We start from the raw sequence: 21,037 nt of genomic DNA, 5'->3' as shown, positions 1-21,037 counted from the left end.
CCCTTTTATCTCGATCCTTCGCTCAACGAGCGACTAAACACAAATTCGAACAGAGGGAAAGAAAGGTATTATTTCAAAGCGTCACAGGACACGGAATCAGAACATATGGAGCCATGGAATTCCGCTTCTTAATAGGACCCTTGCATTTTTCGTACTTATGTTACGTGGTAGAAGATCAAATACCTTATCCGTTCGATGGCCTGTTGGGACGAGACATAATCAAAGCTCAAGGCCTCACTATAGATTTGGCACGGGAAAAAATATTATTTCGAGGAGGAGAGGAAATCGATTTCCGGAAGGCAGGAGTAGAAAGGATAACGCCAAACCGGAAACGCGAAAAACGAAATCGCAGAGGTAAACCAATCCAAGTTGTTTCTACATCACCCACACAAAATGAGAAAACAACACCTCTCGTTTCAACGAACCCCATCAAGGAGGGACTAATCCGACAAGTATTATTATTGACAGATTGTAATATTCCTCCCAGATCAGAGATTTTTGTCACAGCAAGGATCTCCGGAATAAAACGGAAGGGTGAAATAGGAATTATAGAAACAGAAATAAACAATCGAGAAGATGTAGTGGGAGTCGATTCTATAGTTAAAACGACAAGGGACGGTCGAGTCCCAATTCGAATAGCAAACTTATCTACTCAACCTAGGAAATTATCAAAAGGGGACTGCATTGGAACTTTCCATGAGGCAGTAGAAGAAACAGAACCTCCGAACGTCAACCCAATCACTAACGCCCAACCCTCTACCTCAATTCTAAACAAGCAAGAATTTGGACAGTTATTCGATTGGTCCAACATAGGAAAGGACAAAAAGAAACCTTTATTAGACTTATTATATAAATATAAACATGTATTTGCCGTCAACGACTATGATTTGGGATACTGCCCGATCGTGGAACACGAAATACGCACCGGAGACGCTACACCCATATATCAGCCACCTTATCGAATCCCTTATGCTCAACGGGAACAAATGAATAAAATCATCGACGGACTTTTAGACCAAGGTATCATTGAACATTCGAAATCACCTTGGTCTGCTCCCGCTCTCCTGGTGAAAAAACGTGATCAAACATGGCGTCTCGTTGTAGACTATAGGAAATTAAATAAAATAACAAAGACAGATCCTTATCCCTTACCACTCGTGCAAGAAGCACTTAGCCTAATCGGGCAAGCGAAATACTTTTCTACCATGGATACCCTGTCTGGTTTCTGGCAGTTGGGGTTACGAGACAAGGAAAAATCCGCATTCTCAACACCGGACGGTCATTACCAATGGAATCGTATGGCAATGGGACTTTCCGGAGCCCCCGCGTCTTGGCAACGGGCTGCCGATTTTATACTACACGGTCTGAAAGGAAAAATTTGTCTGGTCTATATGGATGACATACTGACCTTCAGTCCAGACTTCCAAACTCACTTGATTCGTCTAGAACAGATTTTCCAAAGACTCGCAGATGCAGGACTAAAACTAAAACCAAAAAAATGTCACTTCCTTCAGCGACAGATAAAATTCCTCGGACACGACGTCTCGGAGGAAGGGATCAGACCAGATCCAGATAAAATCAAATGCGTTTTACAGTTTCCCCGGCCAACAAATGTACACGACATTAAGTCTTTCCTAGGATTAACGGGATATTATAGACGACATATCGATTCATACGCTAAAATAGCAAAACCACTGACTGATCTACTGAAGAAGGATACCAAGTTTCAATGGGGAGAAGAACAGGAACGTAGTTTCGAAAGACTAAAGGAAATAGTCACTTCAGCTCCGCTTTTAAAATCTCCTGATTTTGCGACTCCATTTATACTTTCGACAGATGCTTCGAACGAAGCGATAGGAGCAGTTTTATCCCAGGAGGATGAAAATGGAGAAAAACCTATAGCCTATATTAGTAGGATACTCCGAAAACCCGAAAAGAATTACAGCACAACTGAGAAAGAGTGCTTAGCTGTAGTTTGGGCTACAAAATACTTCAAACCATACCTATATGGGAGAAAGTTCACAATAATTACAGATCATCGACCATTGAGATGGTTAATTAGCAACAAGGACTCTTCAACAAACTCGCGAATAGCCCGATGGATCATTTTCTTACAAGAATTTAATTTCGATATTAAACATAAGGCAGGAAGTTGTCATAAAAACGCAGACGCGTTAAGCAGAATCCCTGTCCGACATATTTCTACAGTCAACGATGTTGACCCCATTTATTCAAAATCACAAATCGGGGAATTCCAAAGACGAGAGGAGAAATGGAAACTTATTATTCAACGTCTAGAAGACGGAGATGACGCAAAAGACATACAACGCTATTTCCTCGACGAAGAAGGAGTGTTATATCATGAATTTCCTTCCCCACAAGGAAGATTCGTAAATCAATTAGTCATCCCATCTATACTGATCCCTTACATTCTACGTATCCATCACGATACACCTATAGGAGGTCATTTAGGATCTCAGAAGATGCAACAAAAACTCCAGTCATTGTTTTACTGGCCTACTATGAAACAAGATATCAAAATTTATTGTCAAAGCTGTCAACGTTGCGCTATACAAAAAAGAAAGGACAAGCGACAAGAGGCGGAATTACAATTATTTCCTCCTTTAACACGATTATTTGAACGAACTGCTATGGATATCATAGGTCCTTTACCTATTACTACCAAAGGGAACAAATATATACTCGTCTTTATAGACCATTTCAGCCGTTATGCCGAAGCTATACCTTTAGCAGATACCCGAAGCCAGACTATAGCCAAGGCTTTCGTTACTCATATCATCTTAAGACACTCAACTCCCGTTCAACTACTTACTGATCGAGCACCTAATTTGATATCTAAAATGTTTAAAGAGGTGTGCGAATTGTTACAAATCAAACGACTTCTTACTACAGCATATCACCCTGCATGCAATGGAGTAGTAGAAAGATTCAATAAAACCTTAATCGACATCCTCGCCCATTACGTCGCTAAGGATCAGCGAAACTGGGATGAATGGATCCCCTATGCCCTTTTTGCCTATAACACAACCATTCATGCATCTACCAACGACAGTCCTTTTTTTTTATTATATGGGAGAGATCCAACCTATCCCTTTGACCTTGTAACCAGCCCCACTCGAACGAAATATGACGTCACCGACAACTACGCATCAGAACTTAGATGCCGAATGGCTGAAGCTCATCAGGTAGCACAGAAACATGCCGAGCAAGCTGCTCAAGAAAGACAAATACACCATCGACAAACTCACAAAATACCCACATATCATGTAGGCGACCGAGTATTTCTCGACGAGGTTACCATACCTATTGGATTAAAACGTAAATTAGCACCTAGGTGGTCAGGACCATTTCGAATTGTAACTGAATTGAGTCCCGTCAATTTTATCATCGAAAATATAGATACAAAGAAACAAATTCAAGTGCACGCCAATCGTCTCAAACATGTTATTGCTCGACAAGAATTCGACCAGAAAGAACTTGTAAACCAACCTTCGACTACCACGACTATCCAACAACCTTCCCTTTCGGAAGAACCCCCTTCCACCATTGATCCATGGGACGAATTTATCTTTGCAGAAATGGCACAATCTCAACTCGAGTCTTCATCTGAATCCGAATCTGAGGAAGAACAAGAAACAGAGATTACACCCTCTATCGAGGAACAACCAACTACATCTTACGCCTTGAGGAGTCGAGGCCCAGTAGAGGATCGACCTTGGGTCCTCCCACTTCCTAAACGAAGTCGAATTCCTAAACGAAAGGCCAGCCCAATTAAAGAAGGAAATAATGGCCAACTTCCCAAAATCACAAAAAGGGGATCCCAAGTAAACGAAGAGGGAACTCAATAAATTTAACTTTACCCAATAACCTTGTTTAATTTTGAAAATTTTGCATAATAATAAACTATATTTTACCGCTTTAAATCGTAATTTCTTACAAACAAATATCACGCTAAGCGCGTCACTAAACATGTCAAAAACGTGTTATAAAAAAAAAAGAGACATTAAATGTGTTAAATTAAATAAAGAAATTAAATAAAGAGTTATTAAATAAAGAGAAAAAGAGAGAGAGAGAGAGAGTAATTAACAACGAATTGTCAACAACGTTATCGCGACGTGTCAATAACTTCCGACACAACGGGAAATAATACTGTAACGCGGTACAATATATATAAAAGAGAGAGAGAGAGCCGGAACAACTTCGTTAACTCATCCGTTTCATAAAAATCCAGCTTGCTCGTCAGGAGTAAGCTTGATTTTAGAAAGTCCGCGGTGATGTGAAGGTTCGAATATAAGAATAACGAATTTTTATTTTTTATTTGCCAACCGATTTTCGACAGTTAGGGTTAAATCAAACACAGAAACAAAAAAACGGAAAAACACCGACAAATTTTCTCGTAAAAATTAATCATAAACTATCGTTCCCACGGTAATACTTCCTTGTAGAAGATGAGTTAACTGTTGAAAAATAATTATATCATGTAATTCACCATTGGTCAAAAAGGACTTCCACCCTTGACGTACTTCACAAAATCTCGAACCCAAGATCCCGAAATAAAAGGAAAAACGAACGAAGATGACGAGAGAGAGAGAGAAAGAGTTTTGACAACTGTCAAGTGTGTGTGTGCCGTGGATTTTCATCTCCTGCTGTTGAAGCCGTCCATCCCATCTATCTACAGTCCATTGACTCTTATTTTCAAGCGAACTCTCGTTCCTCGGACTTTGTGCAAATCTCAGGATCACAAATCTCCGGATCACTAAGGTATTTATCCTGCTCGCGATGTTTTGTAAACTCTCTCTCTCCGATCCCTCGAGACGCGGTTTAATAATCCGATTCGATGATATAAATCCTTCCAAATACGTTAATTGATGTATTCCCTATCAATCTCAAAATAAACGGGTACTTTTGTTTAATATTAGAAGAGTGTGCGTTTCTTCCTCCATTGCCTCATCATCGGCATCTTATGCTTCCGAAAAACGCGTATCTATCCGCGAGAAGTTGATAGATTGGTGTCAGTTCCTGACGTAAACCGGATCTTACGATCCCAAATCCGTAACTAATCATTGACCGCTCGAGCCTTAATCATCCTTTCGACAACCGAGGTCGGACCTCAAGGTCTTGTGCCGTTAAGAGGTAGAGAAGATAGGAATCATCCTCCATCTCCTACCCTCGGTTAACCTCACACCTGCCTACAGATATGACTTCTCTTCTTCAAACTGTAGGAATGTTGGTCCACTATGCTCAGTGGGTAAAGGGGTTTAGTGAGAAAATCCAGCCACTAGCTCATAACAAATTGTATCCATTGTCAGCTCTGGCTGCAAAGACATTTTTTGGATCTGAAAGCTAAAATATCTTATTCTACCTTGATTCCTGTCAATAGTAGACAAATATTCAAGATTTTCATTTGCTTTCCCTTGCCCTTATATCAGTAGGTAGTACTGGATTGTGTTTCCATCAGTTATTTTCAATCTTTGAAGACCCTTTATATATACATTCTGATACTGCTTTATCTTGTAAACTTTGTTTCTTTCTCACATCTATTAGTTTTGCCTCTGGTTTCTCAACTCCATATAATCCTTAGGGCAATGGTCTTGTTGAGCATTACAAATGGTATTATTTGGAGAACAAACAATCTCTCTGACATTCTGCTCTGCTAATCTGAGTATTGACCAATGATGTGCTATGTGATGCTTTACATGCCGTTTGGTGCTTCTATGCACTGCTACTAATTCTACACCTCATGAGATTTTTCAAACACTCCAGAAAAGCAGGAACAGGTATCTGCCTTCCTACTTGGTTATCATCCCCAGGACCCATTTTACTACATTCACATAACTGTACCAGTAAATATGCCCCTCTAGTTGAGGAAGTCTAGTTATTGGAGGCTAATCCCAGATATGCTCATGTCCAATATCCTGACAGGCAAACATCAACAGTTTCCCTTCGGTGTATTGCTCTACAAGGCAAATTTTTGTCCAAAGAACTGAAGGAAGACACTGTTGTTCCTAATACTTCTGCCTAGTTCTAGGACAGAAAAGCTTGGATGTTCCCATGGCATCATCTTCAGTTTGTGAAAGTGACTTGCATTCCTCTCAAGCTGAAGATAAAGATAAACTGATCACCTTGACTTATAAAGGCTGAAAGTGCTGTCTTACATTTGAAAGTTTATATTGTATAATGCAATTGAGGAGAGTGTGATAGTATGACAACACTGTTCCCTGCCATGTTCAGTTGTAAATGCAATGTTTAAACTGGCAATCACTATATTCTTGTAGTGTATTTTTAGACACAAAGCCTTTTGTTAAGGTAACATCTCTCTATATTCTTCTTGTGTTATGTAGTTTTTGTATTTTTTATACATAGTTAGTGTACACTCACAACAGCCGTAAATGAATGGGTTAAATTTGGTACTAGAGCTAGGCGTTAGGTGCCATCTCTTGTTAAAACTAGTAATTATAATATTTTAATTAATTTAGAATAAACTGGAAGAAAAGAAGAATCGGCCCGAAGCGGGATTCGAACCCGCAACTCCTGCTTACCATGCAGGTGCATTGCCAGTTATGCTACCCAGACCTCCGTTCCGATCTCCTCTTCGAGTATATATAAGCCAAAGACATAACCATTGACAGCTATAATGGTGCTGACTGGGGATGCATCCGCACCCACGGCCTGCAACAACCACACAAGGCAGCTCAGTTGGCCATTGCAACCCCAGCAAGGCAAAGATATACAAATATACATCAACAAAACCCGATAAAATTTAAACAACAATTAAACAAATTAACAAATAAAAACTAATAATTTAAAAATAAAAATGTACTTATCCTCAGTTGAAATTTGCAAAATTTTCTAAGATCATCTCAAAAATAATAAAAATGAAAGAAAAGCTCTGCTTTTGATGGTGACCACTACATGACTATACTTATAATGACATTTGCTAGCTGGCCACATTAATCATACATTCATAATTCCATTATGTTTCTAGATAGCTAAGTGAGTGGGATTTACCCTACTTTCCCTTATAAATTTTGTTCATTGTGAAGTCTCAGTTATAGTTTCAGGTAAAGGGTCAGCTTCAGGTAAATAGGAGTTTTGAAACTCTCTTTTTCACACCAAGACCTTCACAGCATATGGCTCATAACAATCTATAAGCTATTATTATCTGTCTTATTATTATATATTATCTTTTTAATCATTATTTGCTGGTAATACAACAGTTTAAACTGCTAGCACTCCTTATTTCAATTGTTTTCAAAAGGTAGCAGCAGACAGACAACAGTAAATGAACAACATAACAAATAAGGATAATAATTATAATTAATAAATCTTTAAAATTTACAATTTAATTGGTTTAATGTCTCCATTTAATATCAATCAATAAATCAATAATTTCCATTAACTGTAGTCTTATTTACTTATCTTTATAATGTTATTTTGATCATCATCAGTTTAGGCAAGTCCCAAAGTGGTTACAATAAGCAGACTACTAATTTTTTTATTTAATTTCATAGTTTGATTTTATCCAGTTATTGCTTAAATTAATGGATAGCAAAATGTTTTGTATGCTATTATTTCTTTGTTAGTTTGTATGATTAAAAATATACATAAAGAAATTAACAGAATCATAAACAAAATATAAGATTACTATCATACTTGTTTATTTCTACTTTTTATTTTTAAATTAAAATGGAATGTTTGCCAATATATACCATTGACTCAGGGTTTGGGTATAAAAATAGCTAACAAAAAACCTGTCATTTATAGGACACTGACCAGACAAAGGAAGTGCAATAAGGTTTATTGAAAGGAGCAATGGATTTGTTCTATTCAAAGTAGTGAAGACACCACTAACCAGATGTACAGCTTTTGGCAGTACAATATTGCTTTCAGAAAATCTGTACTGCCAAATTTGTTTACTGCCTTTGTACTGCTTTTTTAGTATAGTACTTTCTCACACTGACACTGACTTGGTATTAAAAAATAAATTTTCATTTCTGTAAGACAAAGATATAATTTTAAAACTGTCCATTACATGAAACAATGCAATCATAGATGATGATCGATGTTTTGATGAAGATAAAATCCATCTTAAGAAATGAAGCAATAACAAATATGTCTACTCTAATAACCTTAAATAGCTTTTGATGAAGTTAAGTGATATCAATATTTATTGTTTAAGTTAGAAATTAAGTAAAAATAGAAACAAAATAATATTGGAATATAACACACACAATCAATGGAACATTAAACATTTAAACAAAGAAATTATTTAGAACATTTCAAAGTACTGTTTACCAGGAAAAAATTAAACTATTTAAAGTTTTTACAATAATGTTTTTGGAGGCAATTGTTAAATCATTGTCAGTTGTAATGATGGTAAAAAATATTTTATTTTATAACCCTTTCCATTCTCTAGACACTAAGTGTCTTTTACCATGTCCATAAAAAAAAAAAAAAACAACAAATGGTAAGGGATGAATCCTGACATATCCAGGTGAGACCACCCATATAAAAATTTCTAGGAATCCTTGCTTGGATTTAATCACAAGTTCCCAGAGCAGTAGAATAATGCTTTAATTGCCTGGACCACCTGGCCATAAAAATACATTTTAATTATATGCATATAAATTTGAAATGTAAGTCATAGTAACAAATCTGAAAAAATTCATTCAAATGAAAAATATATTCAAATCAAATAAAGGTATAGTCAGTTAAATACATCAATTAGCTTTTTTTATGACAAAGTTGATGTACTGTTTTTACTTTTTGAAAACTTGCCAGCCTATCTTAGCTCAATGAAACTGGTTTAAAAATCTATGCTATTAATTTCACAATCCTTCAATATCAACTTTAAGATTTTAGATTAAAATTTGTCAAAATATTAAAAAAAGAATATAAGACATTTAAAATTAATAATAGTTTCTTGTAGTAGCCTCTTACAACCAGTAACACCATCTATTATCATAATAAAAATTTTTAAACTCACATTTTGTCTGAATATAGTAAAAAAATTATTATGTATATAATTTAATATATATGTTAAGGACCAAGTGATTAATAGGACACTATAAATAATGCCCAGCCATTATGAATAATGATTAAAATGGTCATGCAGCCTGATTGACTAATTTATTAAACTGACCAGACATTATGAACACAGCTACATTTTCTTTGGGCAATTTGATTTTTTTTTAAATCTCCACTTTTTTCATTACAAATTATTTACTTTTTGTGAATTATTTCAGTCTTTTAAAAACAACATGAGATCTTTTAGAGTAAGTATTATTAGCTGTATTAAACTAATGTTAAAAGTATTGTCAACAAATTTATACATCAATCAAAAAAATCAACTTAAAAGGAAACTTCTGGAATGTTATTTTTGTTTTTTAAAACTAACAACAATGAATTTTTTATATAAGTGTCTAAATCTTCCTCTGTATTAATGTTAGTTAATGATTTGTCAGGTATAAAATTCTTTAATCCAACTTTTAACTTTGCTCCAAACGTGACCTCACTGAAGCTGCAGTTTATACCAGTACAATGTGCTCGATTTTTCATCAGTTGTACAAAATGTAATCCTTCAGACCATTTGTTAGTGTTGTTAATCTCCAACCAAAAACTAACCATATTTTCTACATCTTCATTATATCTTTCTACTGAACCCTGACTTTATGAGTGCTTGGGCTTTCCACGCACCAGTTTTAACTCAGGCCACATACTACACAGTTCTTTGATGAAATTGATGAATTTTCTGCCATTATCACTTTGTAGAATACTCAGCGCATCAAAAATTGTAAAAATGTCTAAAGGAACATAGGCTACATCTCCAGCCCTTATGGCTTAAACAAAAATAGCACACAAAAGTTAGAAGTTTTCAAAGGATAGAACTGTTTTTATGTTTTTTGTGCATTCATTTCTGATGAGGGCCTCTAAAAGACAGCCGAAAACACTTGAACATTGAAATTTCTTTGTTTATTATGTACTGGAATTCACATTTAGGTGTCAGTTAGTTGATTTCCTTATGGCTTTTAATGGCTGTAATTGAATAAATTTAGTCAGGCAGTCTTAGGGTCTTAGTATACTATTGGGTTGTTTGGAAAGTAATTTCGTTTTTCGTGGAGGAAAAACAATTTTCTTATAATATATAAATATTTTATTGAATTATATATTGACCATTTTGGTCAAATACCTTTTGCCAACTTTCTGGTAGTAGCATGATTCTACATTCATAAAAGTTTTGATCTTTGCTTACAAAAACTGATCCAAGTGATTTTTAACATCCTCATTTGAAGTAAATGTTTTGTTTAAAAAATTTTGTAAAGACCGGAACAAGTAATAATCTGAGAGTTCCAGATCTGGCAAATATGATGGGTGTGGTAGCACATCCCATCCAAGTTGTAACAGTTTTTGACAAGTTACCAAACTTGTGTGAGATCTGGCATTATCATGGTGAAACGCTACACCTTTTCTGTCTGATGGTATCACTCAATTTGTCTTGTTGACAGCAGTACACTTTTGAATCAATTGTGGAATTGTCTGGTAGAAGCTCAAAAAAAAAATTTTTCTTTAAAATCCCACCAAAGAGAGCATCTCTCTTTAAGAACATGTGGAACTCATATATCGAGCTTTGAAACAAAACAGTCATTTCGAGTGATCATAAACAGTCCAATTTGAGAAATTCAATCTCTTAGCAATTTCTCGTGTTGTTATTCGGCAGTTTGCTTCAATCAATACCTTTATTTTGTCTTCATCAGCTTCAACTGCTCTTCCAGAACACGGTGCGTCTTCAATGTCGAAATTGCTAGAACAAAATTTTGTGAACCAGTTTTGGCATTGTCATTTGGTCAACACATCTTCTCCTCCATACATATTACACAATTTTTTCTTGCTTAAACAGCATTTTTATTCTTTTGATAGCAAAAAAGCAAAATATGCCAAAAATGCTGTTTCTCAATGAAACAAAAAAAAAAAAAAAATTGCACAAAATCAAACAAAATTTTTTACAAATAAGCCTTGAAATGTCAGCTGTCAAAATATATAATGACAATATGGTTTAAAATGAAATTGGCAGGTAAAAATACAACTAGTTCCTTTGGTGGTAAAAAAACAAAATTACTTTCCAAACAACCCAATAGTATAAATTTATATTGCTCATTAGCTTGTGACTGCATATATAATTATAAAGTGAAACTGACATCTCAAGTTCATTTCATTACTTAAAATTGATTTAACTAGACCTACATGTCTTTCTCAGGAACATTATGTGAAATTTCTCACAAAAAACATAAGTTCAAGTAAATTATGATATTGCGTATCCCTCATAATATTTTTATATTTCATACTTAATTCTTTTTCCATGCAGTTTCTGCTGCCATGGTCAATAGCAATATGGTCCTTGTGCAATATCTGAAACATTTCTTCAGTGTGAGCTAAATATTTAATCAAATTACCTTCTTTTACAGGCACAATTAATTTTATTTTTCTCCGATAAATACGATGTCACATCTACATAAACCCTGATATTCTTCTGGTAACTTCAAAGTCACTTTCATTTTTCTCTCTTCCACTTTTTGTATCATTGTCAAATATGCAGATTTTATAAAAATTTTACTATTTTGACCTTTTGCTGCTATTAACTCGTTTAATCGGTTGTCGAAGCGGTCATTCACATCACTTAATGATTACTCTACGATCGTTACTTCATTCAAAGAATAAAACACTATTTTAAGAGGCAAAAGTAAAATTAAAATGTCCCACAAGATTAACTACCGGTCGCTCGAATTTAAAATTCGATACTAAACACAATACGCAAGCACAACTCAGAGACGAGTGCCAACCAGCTAGCGTATGTCAGACAATCACTCCTCAAGATATTATCATTCTGCCCAACCAAGCCATAGCAGTGTCCATGGTGATCGGTCAATCCGATAAATTGGCGAGGTTGAGGCCGAAGTTTTAAACACGAAAACGTGTACGTCAGACATTCGGCGCCGCTTTCCTGTAAGCCCAGAAGTTTGACAATAGCGTTTGGAAAGTCAGTGGAATCATGCTTGACATTCCAAAGGCCATTGCCAAACTTCTAGGCCTACAGGAAATCAGCGCCGAACGTCCGACGTACACGTTTTTGCGTTTAAAACTTCGGCCTCAACCTCGCTATTATGATAAAAAAAACACCTGAAATTACAGTGCTTGATTTTGTGTCATTATTCATAATGCCCATATTAATTACTTAGTCCATAACATATACATGGAATTCATTATATCAGATGTCATTAAAAGTGCCATCATGTCTACAAATTTCCACCTCATTAAAATATGAAAATTTGTATACACATATAGAAAATTTATTTATTAATAACAATTCATTTATAATTAACTCCAAATCTCGTTCTTACAAAATACACATTAAATTATTTACGTTTTAACTTAATATGTCTTTTAACAATACTAAAAGACATGTTACTACTTTATAACTTAAAGATAATGAAGTATAAAATACCGAAATCGAATTAAAATTTGAATTTTCTTTTAACATATAAACATAGAAAGTATTAAAAAACGAAATAAATCTTACTTGTTAGTCAGTTTAAAAATTAATAAATAAATTACGACAACCCGGAAGACAAGTTAATACGATCCGACGTCAACGTTTCCAGAATTAATTTGGAAAAATCGGTAGATAGTTCCCTGAATATTCAGTAGATTGTCGATTTTATTTCTAAATCCTAAAAATAATTTGTTTTTTTTATTACATTTACTTATAAATTTTAATATTAAAATCACTAATATTTTACCCTTGGTCATTATACAAATTAAGAATTTTATTCACAAACGTCTAGCCCCAGGCATGAGCATTAGTTCTAAATTACGCGGCTACGGCGAACAGCGCCAATGGCGGGACTCGATTTATAGTGTTTTCTGATCGTAGTTATAAATTACGAATGCTTTATTCGTAATTTCTATTAGTTAAAAATGAAAATGAGATTACTTATAAATGAATGATTTTTTTTTTTTTTTTTTTAATACGCGAACGTCGGACTTTTCGCCCGATCCGAAGAGTAAAATAGCACGTTTATCATTTGTTTATCGTACTGGCAACGCTATTGAACTCGTTGTACGTTAAAGATTGTGTTCTGATTTCAAATATGTACAGTAACGAATTTTAAAGTTGCGCTGATTAAAGAAAAAATGCCGAAATGTTTCTCCTAGCAAGCATTAAGCCCCCTTCATCCTTAAAAACGTACTTTTACAAAGTGTTTACTTCAAATGTGGAGTATTATATTTTATTTTACCTCTTTTTAAACTACAGTGTATTAAAGAAATACAAATACTTAACTTTGCTTGTATTATTATATAAACTCGAAAAAAAAAAAAACAGTAAAATTTTACTCTATATTAATGTGTGAAATTTAAGCGAAACCCAAAATATGTTCGTAATATAAATATATGAGATATTCTTGTTTAAGTAATTTTCAAGAATATTTACAGTAACACCACATTATACTGCTAGATAGATAAATAGGTAGACCAACAGCAATAAGTTGGTCACGTGATTTACCGATGTTTCTACCGCGCCCAGGCCTGTTTTTCTCGTTGGCAGTGGCGATGCTAGTTTCTTCGGCGCCCCTATGCAAACCTCTAAAGTATGTGCCCTTTTAACCTTATGATTGTCATTGAAAAAATTTATTTAACATTATTATTTAAATATTATTTAAACTCAATGTTACTCTATTTAATATTTTACAAACCTCTCGGTAATGCATACGCGGGGCCGAGAAATGTACTTTTGTACCTAAAGAATGTATGTATGTATGTATGTATTATTATTTAAATTTGCATATTTTCGGCATATTCCTCATAGTATACTAAAATAAAAAAAATAAAATAAAATAAAAACTTACTATATGCATGCTATGTATTACATTTTTATTATATTATATATGCAAAATACAAATGCACATTAAAACAGAAACACAACCAAATAAAATTACCTTTAAAATGTCACGAAAACTAAGCACTAGATATGATTCAACATTGATACCTCACAGAGACATTTTTAATCGAACCATCATCTGACTTGTCTCTTGGATACGATTATTATAAACTATTTTAGATACTACACTTTTATAAGCTTCCGCCGTAGTGTAATACTAATCCATGGCTTATAAAAATGTGATTCAAGTACTATGGAAACTTAAAATCATATTATGTACGGTAATATTAAAAATAGAAATCTTATCATTTTTAAAATATTCGATAACAACACGAACGAATATTTATGGTCCGAGATCGTTTATCTTTTATGATTTACTTAATGATTTACTTGATCACCTTAATGTTTAAATAAATCATTAGGGTGTTTGTTCATCTGATTGCAATTAATCTATGATTTTTAATGCAGAACTCTTTCATAAAATGAAGTTAAACGTTTATAAGTTCGGGACTCATTGCTATCTTTTAAACATACGCATTAACACATTTGGATCAGATACTATTGATAAAACTGTGCATCAACTTGGAATCAATTCAAATATAATTATTTAAATAAAAAAATATGAAAGTATGCTGATAATATATAACAAAATATAAAAACAACAACATTTCTAACTAACATTTTAAATTTTGTTTTAAACTCAAACTACTTACATCTGTTAGAAAATGAAAATGTTTAACTGAGTTGTATTAACTTGTTAACGTCATTATTGAAATCGTCTTTTTTCCTTTAAACATACTAAATATAGAACATTTCCTGTTTATTAGAGAACTATATCGGAACTGTATATGTAATAAAGAATAGAAGCTTCGTACAGGTTAGAAAACGGAAACGGGGCAAGAGTTCTAGAGTTTTAAACGTTTATCAATCCAAATATATATATTGCTCAATTGATGATAACTTTTTTAACTATAGCTTTTTAAAACTAAAAGCTTCAAGACAAGAACAATTGAATTCTAATTTATTAATAATTTAACTATACAATTTTATTTATTATACAGGATTTTTTTACCAAAATTTTTTCTCTGTAGGCGATTGTTCGTTTCATGCCAAATTTATTTTAAACTCTTTGAAAGTTAAAGCTTTGTGTATCAAATAACTTTTACTCAAATGTAATTACCTGTTCCAAAAACAAAAATATTACAATGTACTCAGTTCACTAAAAAAAAAGACATTCTGTTAAATATGTTTAAAATCATATTTTGTAATTCAAATATTTTATCACTTAAAATAATTTTTTAAGTAATAAAATATTTGAATTAGGAAATAATTATATCTGTACAGTAGTTAACTGACTTTATATTGTATGTATACAGTATACATACTGATATATATATATATATATATTGCTGCTGAAGTAATGATAGAAGAAATATACTTTAAAATTCCAAACAATTTCACAAATGCTTTTCGAGATTAGGGTGCGGATGGTGTAAGTGGACACACCCACAATAAATATTACTACAGTACGTTTACAAACACACAACGTTTACATTTTGTTATGTTTATCGGGTTTCGGGATGGAAATGGTGAGTGGGCCACTTCTCTAAAATATCATCAAAATGCATTGTCATAGGATTTAGGTCTCATAAAATATCATCAAAATGCATGTATGTATCATCTTCGAGTTGTGTACTTTACAAGGTTTAAACCTTTTACAAGGTTTAAACCTTGTAAAACCACGGTTTTACAAGGTTTAAAAAAAACCTTGTAAAACCGTGACTACGTTCTCAAATCTTCGGCCTTCTATCTTAATTGGAAGTAAATGAAATTCGAGTTGCAAGATTTGAGGACACGATACGAAACAAGTTACATAAAAGCGTGTTGAAAAAGGTCAGAATATGAAGAAATTTATTGTTTCTTTTAATTTGGGAAATATTTTTATATTTTAAATAAAAGCGTTTATCAATAAAAATAATTTTTTTAAATGTTATTGAGTGCAGACTTTTATTATAGTAAAAAGTGAAAAATCATTTTTAAAATTCTATTAAAAATAATGCTTGCAATAATAATTAAAACGTATAACTCAGCTGCTTAATTTACAATTAAATAAAATTTCTTTAAGCATTAGCACTTTTATGCTTTAATCTGAATGTAATTCTAACGAAATTTAATAAAACTTAAGCAAATTAATTTTTTTAAGATGTCTTTTTTTCATAGTGTAGTTTTTGTGAAAATGCAAGACGGTCCTCTACTTTCGTACCTAATTGGTTGTATGAAAGTTGAAATGTACGAAAGTAGAGCAATGTAAAAAACAACATCAAAAAGGGTTTTCAAAATATTTATTTTTGATTGATTAGTATCTGGTGTTTTCTTTATAAATTTGCCAAGAGATATTTGAATTGTGCTCTTTCTTTTCTTAATAGAGTTCTTAACATGCTGTGTGTTTTTCAATTTCCCTTTTGATATATCGATTTCATTGCACACTCAAAACTCGTTTTCGGGGTTTTGCTAAAACCGTGATTTACTGAAAATCGATTAATCGGTTTTACCGAAAACCGGGGTTATTGCCAGCACTAGTCACTATATCAAGAATCTATTGTACTTCAGTATATTATCAAAGACAACCAAGATAATCAGTTTCAAGTGTATTGATTTCTTCTGTTTTTCCATTTCATTATCTTAAATGTAGCTTTGAGAAGCACTGATTTAAGTCATCAGGTAGTAGCAAACAGCATCAAACGTTCAAAAAAGGTCATTCAGCATTATTTGTCAAATCCTGCAAATTATGGACCAAAGAGTAGAAGTGGATGTCTTTCAAAGCTTACGCTGCAAGACCGCAGATGAATTATTAATGCAGCTTCTAATTCTACAGCGTCCACGCGTAAAATTGGGGAAGATTTGGGTATTTAAGTACATCACGAAACCGTTCGAAGAGTTTTACATGGCAACAACAACATTGTTTGCTCTCGAATGAGAAGTGCCCTGCTTTTAAGCCTGAGCACAAAGCTGCCCAACTCAATTTTGCTAGGAAAAATATGGCCACTCAATGGAATAAGGTAAGTTTTTTTGTTTCGTTTAGACCTATCGTGCCAGCACAAGGAATAACAATTTTTTTTGTCGTATAGATAATCTTTTCGGATGAAAAAAAATTTAATTTGGATGAGCCAGATGGTTTAGCGTTCTATTAGCGTGATTTACAAAAAGAGCCCAAGTACTTTTCACAAAGGAACTTCAGTGGTAGGAGTTTTATGGTTTGGGGTGCTTTTTCTTTATTGGGAAAATTGGATTTGGCATTCGTTACCTGTCGCATGAGTAGGCCGGATGGCCGAGCGGTCAAGGTGGCAGCCTACCGCTCTGGGGACCCGGGATCGAATCCGAACGGGTCGAATAATCCCCAGGAATTTTTCGGGGGTGGTCCGTTCGGATATGTCGGGCCCCGTCGCTCACTACCCGGCCGCCCCATTGTGGGCCTGGCCAAACCCATAATTGGCCTACTAAAAGAGGCCCTGTTAGTGCCCACAGGGCGGAAAAAGTTAAAAAAAAAAAAAAAACCTGTCGCATGAATAGTGCTGATTATCAACAAGTTCTGGAGAAAAAATTTCTGCCATACAAACGTAGATTCAGAAGAATTCCTGTTATTTTCCAAGAGAACAACTCTTCTATCCATGTATCACGAGATACGAAACAGTGGTTTGAAAAATAAACAGATTGGCCAGTTCGTTCTTCTGATCAAAACCCTATAGAAAACGTTTGGGGATCTTGGTTGGCTGAATTTATGACCAAAATCATCAGTATGCCGACATTGAACACTTAAAACAAGCAATTATCACTGCTTGGAACTCTCTTGAGGCATCGATCATAAAAAAAACCTTGTTGATAGCATGCCAAATTGCATTTTCAATGTTATCAGTAAAGGAGGTGTGCAAATAAATTACTAAATTAAACTATTTTGTAGTATTTAATGCTTTTTGCATTCATTTACTAGTCGATTCTATACTTTTGTAGTGTTTAAAAAAATTGTGAAAAATGTAAAGAAAGAATCAACAAATACTCGTATAAGGCAACAACTCATTATTTTATAATATAATCGAGATGGATTGATAATAATAATAATGATAATAATAATAGCGAGGTTGAGGCCGAAGATTTAAACGAAAAACGTGTACGTCGGACGTTCAGCGCCGCTTTTCTGTAAGCCTGTTTGACAATGGCGTTTGGAATATCGAACATGATTGCACTGACTTTCCAAACGCCATTGTCAAACTTCTAGGCTTACAGGAAAGCGACTCTGAACGTCCGACGTACACGTTTTCGCGTTTAAATCTTCGGCCTTAACCTCGCTAATAAGCGCAGAGCCCAAACGGTTAGGTGTTGAAAGTTGAAATTTGGTACACGAGGTGTGTCGTGAGAACGTACACTAAAAAGGAATTTTTCGAAATTTTCATCGCGGGGGGAGAGAGAGGGTTAAATACCAATGCAGAGACTTTATTTCAAGTTGTGTACACAAATTCAACAACGTTTACCAGATCGTATAATTCTAGAACAATTGAGTCTACTGGATCCATCAGTTGCAACATCATAACAAAAGCGATCAATTCTTTCAATTGCACAATTATTATCACCTTTTTATTTTACTGAAACAAAGTCTGAATGGCAAAATATTCAAAATAGAGTATGGAATAATTGTGACAAGACAACTGATTTTTGCATTTAAGTTTTTTAGAACACTGATTCAGCTGGAAACAACATTTAAAAATATTGCTCACTTAGCATTGAAATGTTTGTGCCTTACAACTTCTAATGGAACTGTTGAGAGAATTTTTTCAATCCATTCAATTATAAAATCAAAATTAAATGGAATTTCAGACATTAGCATCAATAATCGTTTCGTAATAAATTTTTCTGTTAAATTTAGTGTGGTGAGAAATTATCTGCGCACAAATCTCGCTCGTATTTTAGTATTGCTAACTCTTACCTAAGGTCATTAATTAAACATCTTCGTGCTCATCGTATATTTCATCACACTTGCAATATGGCAGCTAATGATTCTTTGTTTTGTTTTGTTTTGTTTATAGAGGGCCGTTTTAATCTTACCCATCGTCGGTTTCTGAAGATCTACAATTTGGGGTGCTGGATTGTCTTGACACATCAGGTACAGATAGCTTTGGGTTTTTCAACAGCCCGAAATCGATCTCAAAGCGGTAGACTGAAGTCTTAATCGCTCAAACATCCGACCGTCACCTAGTTATACTAGGTGTTGAAAGTAGCGAAAGTATGGGACCAGATAAAAATATCGAAAAAAATCAGGGAGGTACTAGAAAAAGGCCCTAACTTTGTCCCAGATGTTGTAAATAGTTCGGAAACCTCCATACAGGAGATTGAAAGAGGGGTAGTTGGTATGAATCCCTTGGATGAAGAATTGTTTAGATGGAAGACGGTCATCAGTAACCGCCCAAAAGAAAAAAGCAACTAGTATTAAGAATAGAGACATATGGCTTACGTTAAGAACGAATGACTTAGTGATGACCAAAGCAGACAAAACTAGGCATTTATTGTCATGAAGAGGCATACTTTTAACAAGGAATTACACGCTTACATCAAGAAGACCGAGTGTGACATTGTTGATGACAAAATTATCGGGTCTTTGGACAGAAGGGTCAAGAGGTTAGAACGCTCAAGTCTTGCTGCCGTTTTACCTTTTCTGAAAAAATGTCACAATCCAAACGCAGGAGCTCCAAGATTGTTTGCGTTTGCTAAGACGCACAAAGCCGGAAACGAATTAAGACCAGTGGTAGAGAAATGTGGGGGGCCCACCTTTGTCTTAGAAAAAAGATTACATGAGTATTTATCCTCACAATTCGAAGATGATAGGCTGGTGGCAAAAGATCCTCTTGTCGTAGTCAATGAAGTACAAAATATTTCTTTAATGGAAAATGAAGTAGCGACCGTTTTGGATTATGAAAGCATGTATCCTTCAGTAATGATTGAATCTTGTGTGGAGACATTATTGAATTTCATGTACAACAACAAACCACAGTTGCTTAATTACACCCAAGACCTAGAAGAGCTAGCTAGCCTTGTATGCCATCAATCTTGTTTTACTTTTTGTGGTCAAATGTACAGGCAGAAAAGAGGGGTTCCGATGGGAAGTCCCCTCTCTGGAATTCTTTGCGAGTTAGTAGTTAGAAGATTAGAAAGAAGAGTCCTGCGTGATTTTAAAGAAGATATTATACATTTCTGTAGATATGTGGATGACATCTTTATTTTATGGAGAAATAATAACAGGATACATGAGTTTTTAAATAGAATCAATGATAACAAGGATGGTCTTAAGTTAAAATTGGAACAAAAAAGTTCCTTGAATGTGCACTTCTTAGACATTAATATCAAGTTCATGGGAGATCATTTGTCCATCAGCGTGTATATTAAACCTACTTACACTTCACTATGTATACCCGCATAGCGATATAAAATGGCCGCTTTTCAAACTTTGATAAGAAGAGCTTATTTGTATTGTGATAGAATCGATGACAGAAATAAAGAAATTAACAGGATATTGCAAGTAGCCCAGACCCTAGATTACGAGAAAAGCACTATTGTTAGATTACTCAAGAAGTATGAAAGGAACGAAGAGAAAAAAGGCTTAAATACCGCTTCCAATAGGCGCTTGAAGTTTACATATAATAGTAATTTGAATTGTATTATGAAAGAAGTTGCTAATCGAAAACAAGCAAGAATGATTTTAAAAAGAACCCCCAATTTATATAAAATATTGAGTAACGATAAAGATAGAATAAGAACAGAAGAAAATCCAGGTGTCTATAAAGTACCTTATGAGAACATCCAACTAAATGTTAAGAAAGCCTATGTAGGCGTCACCAACAGAAGCTTGGGAGTAAGACTAAAAGAGCATAGATATCACGTAAAAAAAGGATCCAATGCTACAATTTTGTCGCAAATGTCGCAAGTCCAAGGTTCGGTGGTAAAATGGGACGAGACAACAATTATAAAACCTATATCTTCCCCCACTTTATCAATGACGGCGGAGAAGATGGAAATATATATAGAAGTAGGCTACAT

The 21,037-nt window shown here is 34.2% G+C and overlaps 1 protein-coding gene across 1 annotated transcript; it reads left to right on the top strand.

Annotated features, from left to right (window-relative positions):
* The first annotated feature begins 19,514 nt into the window (after nucleotides 1-19,514).
* LOC136975225 (uncharacterized) lies at nucleotides 19,515-20,420 on the top strand. Its single transcript, XM_067270255.1, has one exon. The coding sequence runs from the start codon at nucleotides 19,515-19,517 to the stop codon at nucleotides 20,418-20,420; it is 906 nt and encodes a 301-aa protein (XP_067126356.1).
* Nucleotides 20,421-21,037: the final 617 nt, after the last annotated feature.

The sequence above is a fragment of the Centruroides vittatus genome, unplaced genomic scaffold (genome assembly GCF_030686945.1).
Source record: "Centruroides vittatus isolate TY-2023 unplaced genomic scaffold, ASM3068694v2 contig_1082, whole genome shotgun sequence".
In the NCBI taxonomy this organism is placed as follows: domain Eukaryota; kingdom Metazoa; phylum Arthropoda; class Arachnida; order Scorpiones; family Buthidae; genus Centruroides; species Centruroides vittatus.
Note: the sequence above shows the minus strand (reverse complement) of the source record. Positions and strands in the feature narration are given on the sequence as shown.

Bases quoted from the DNA above. Each gene is read 5' to 3' on its own strand.
- LOC136975225 (XM_067270255.1), top strand. From the start codon at position 19,515: ATGAAGAGGCATACTTTTAACAAGGAATTACACGCTTACATCAAGAAG.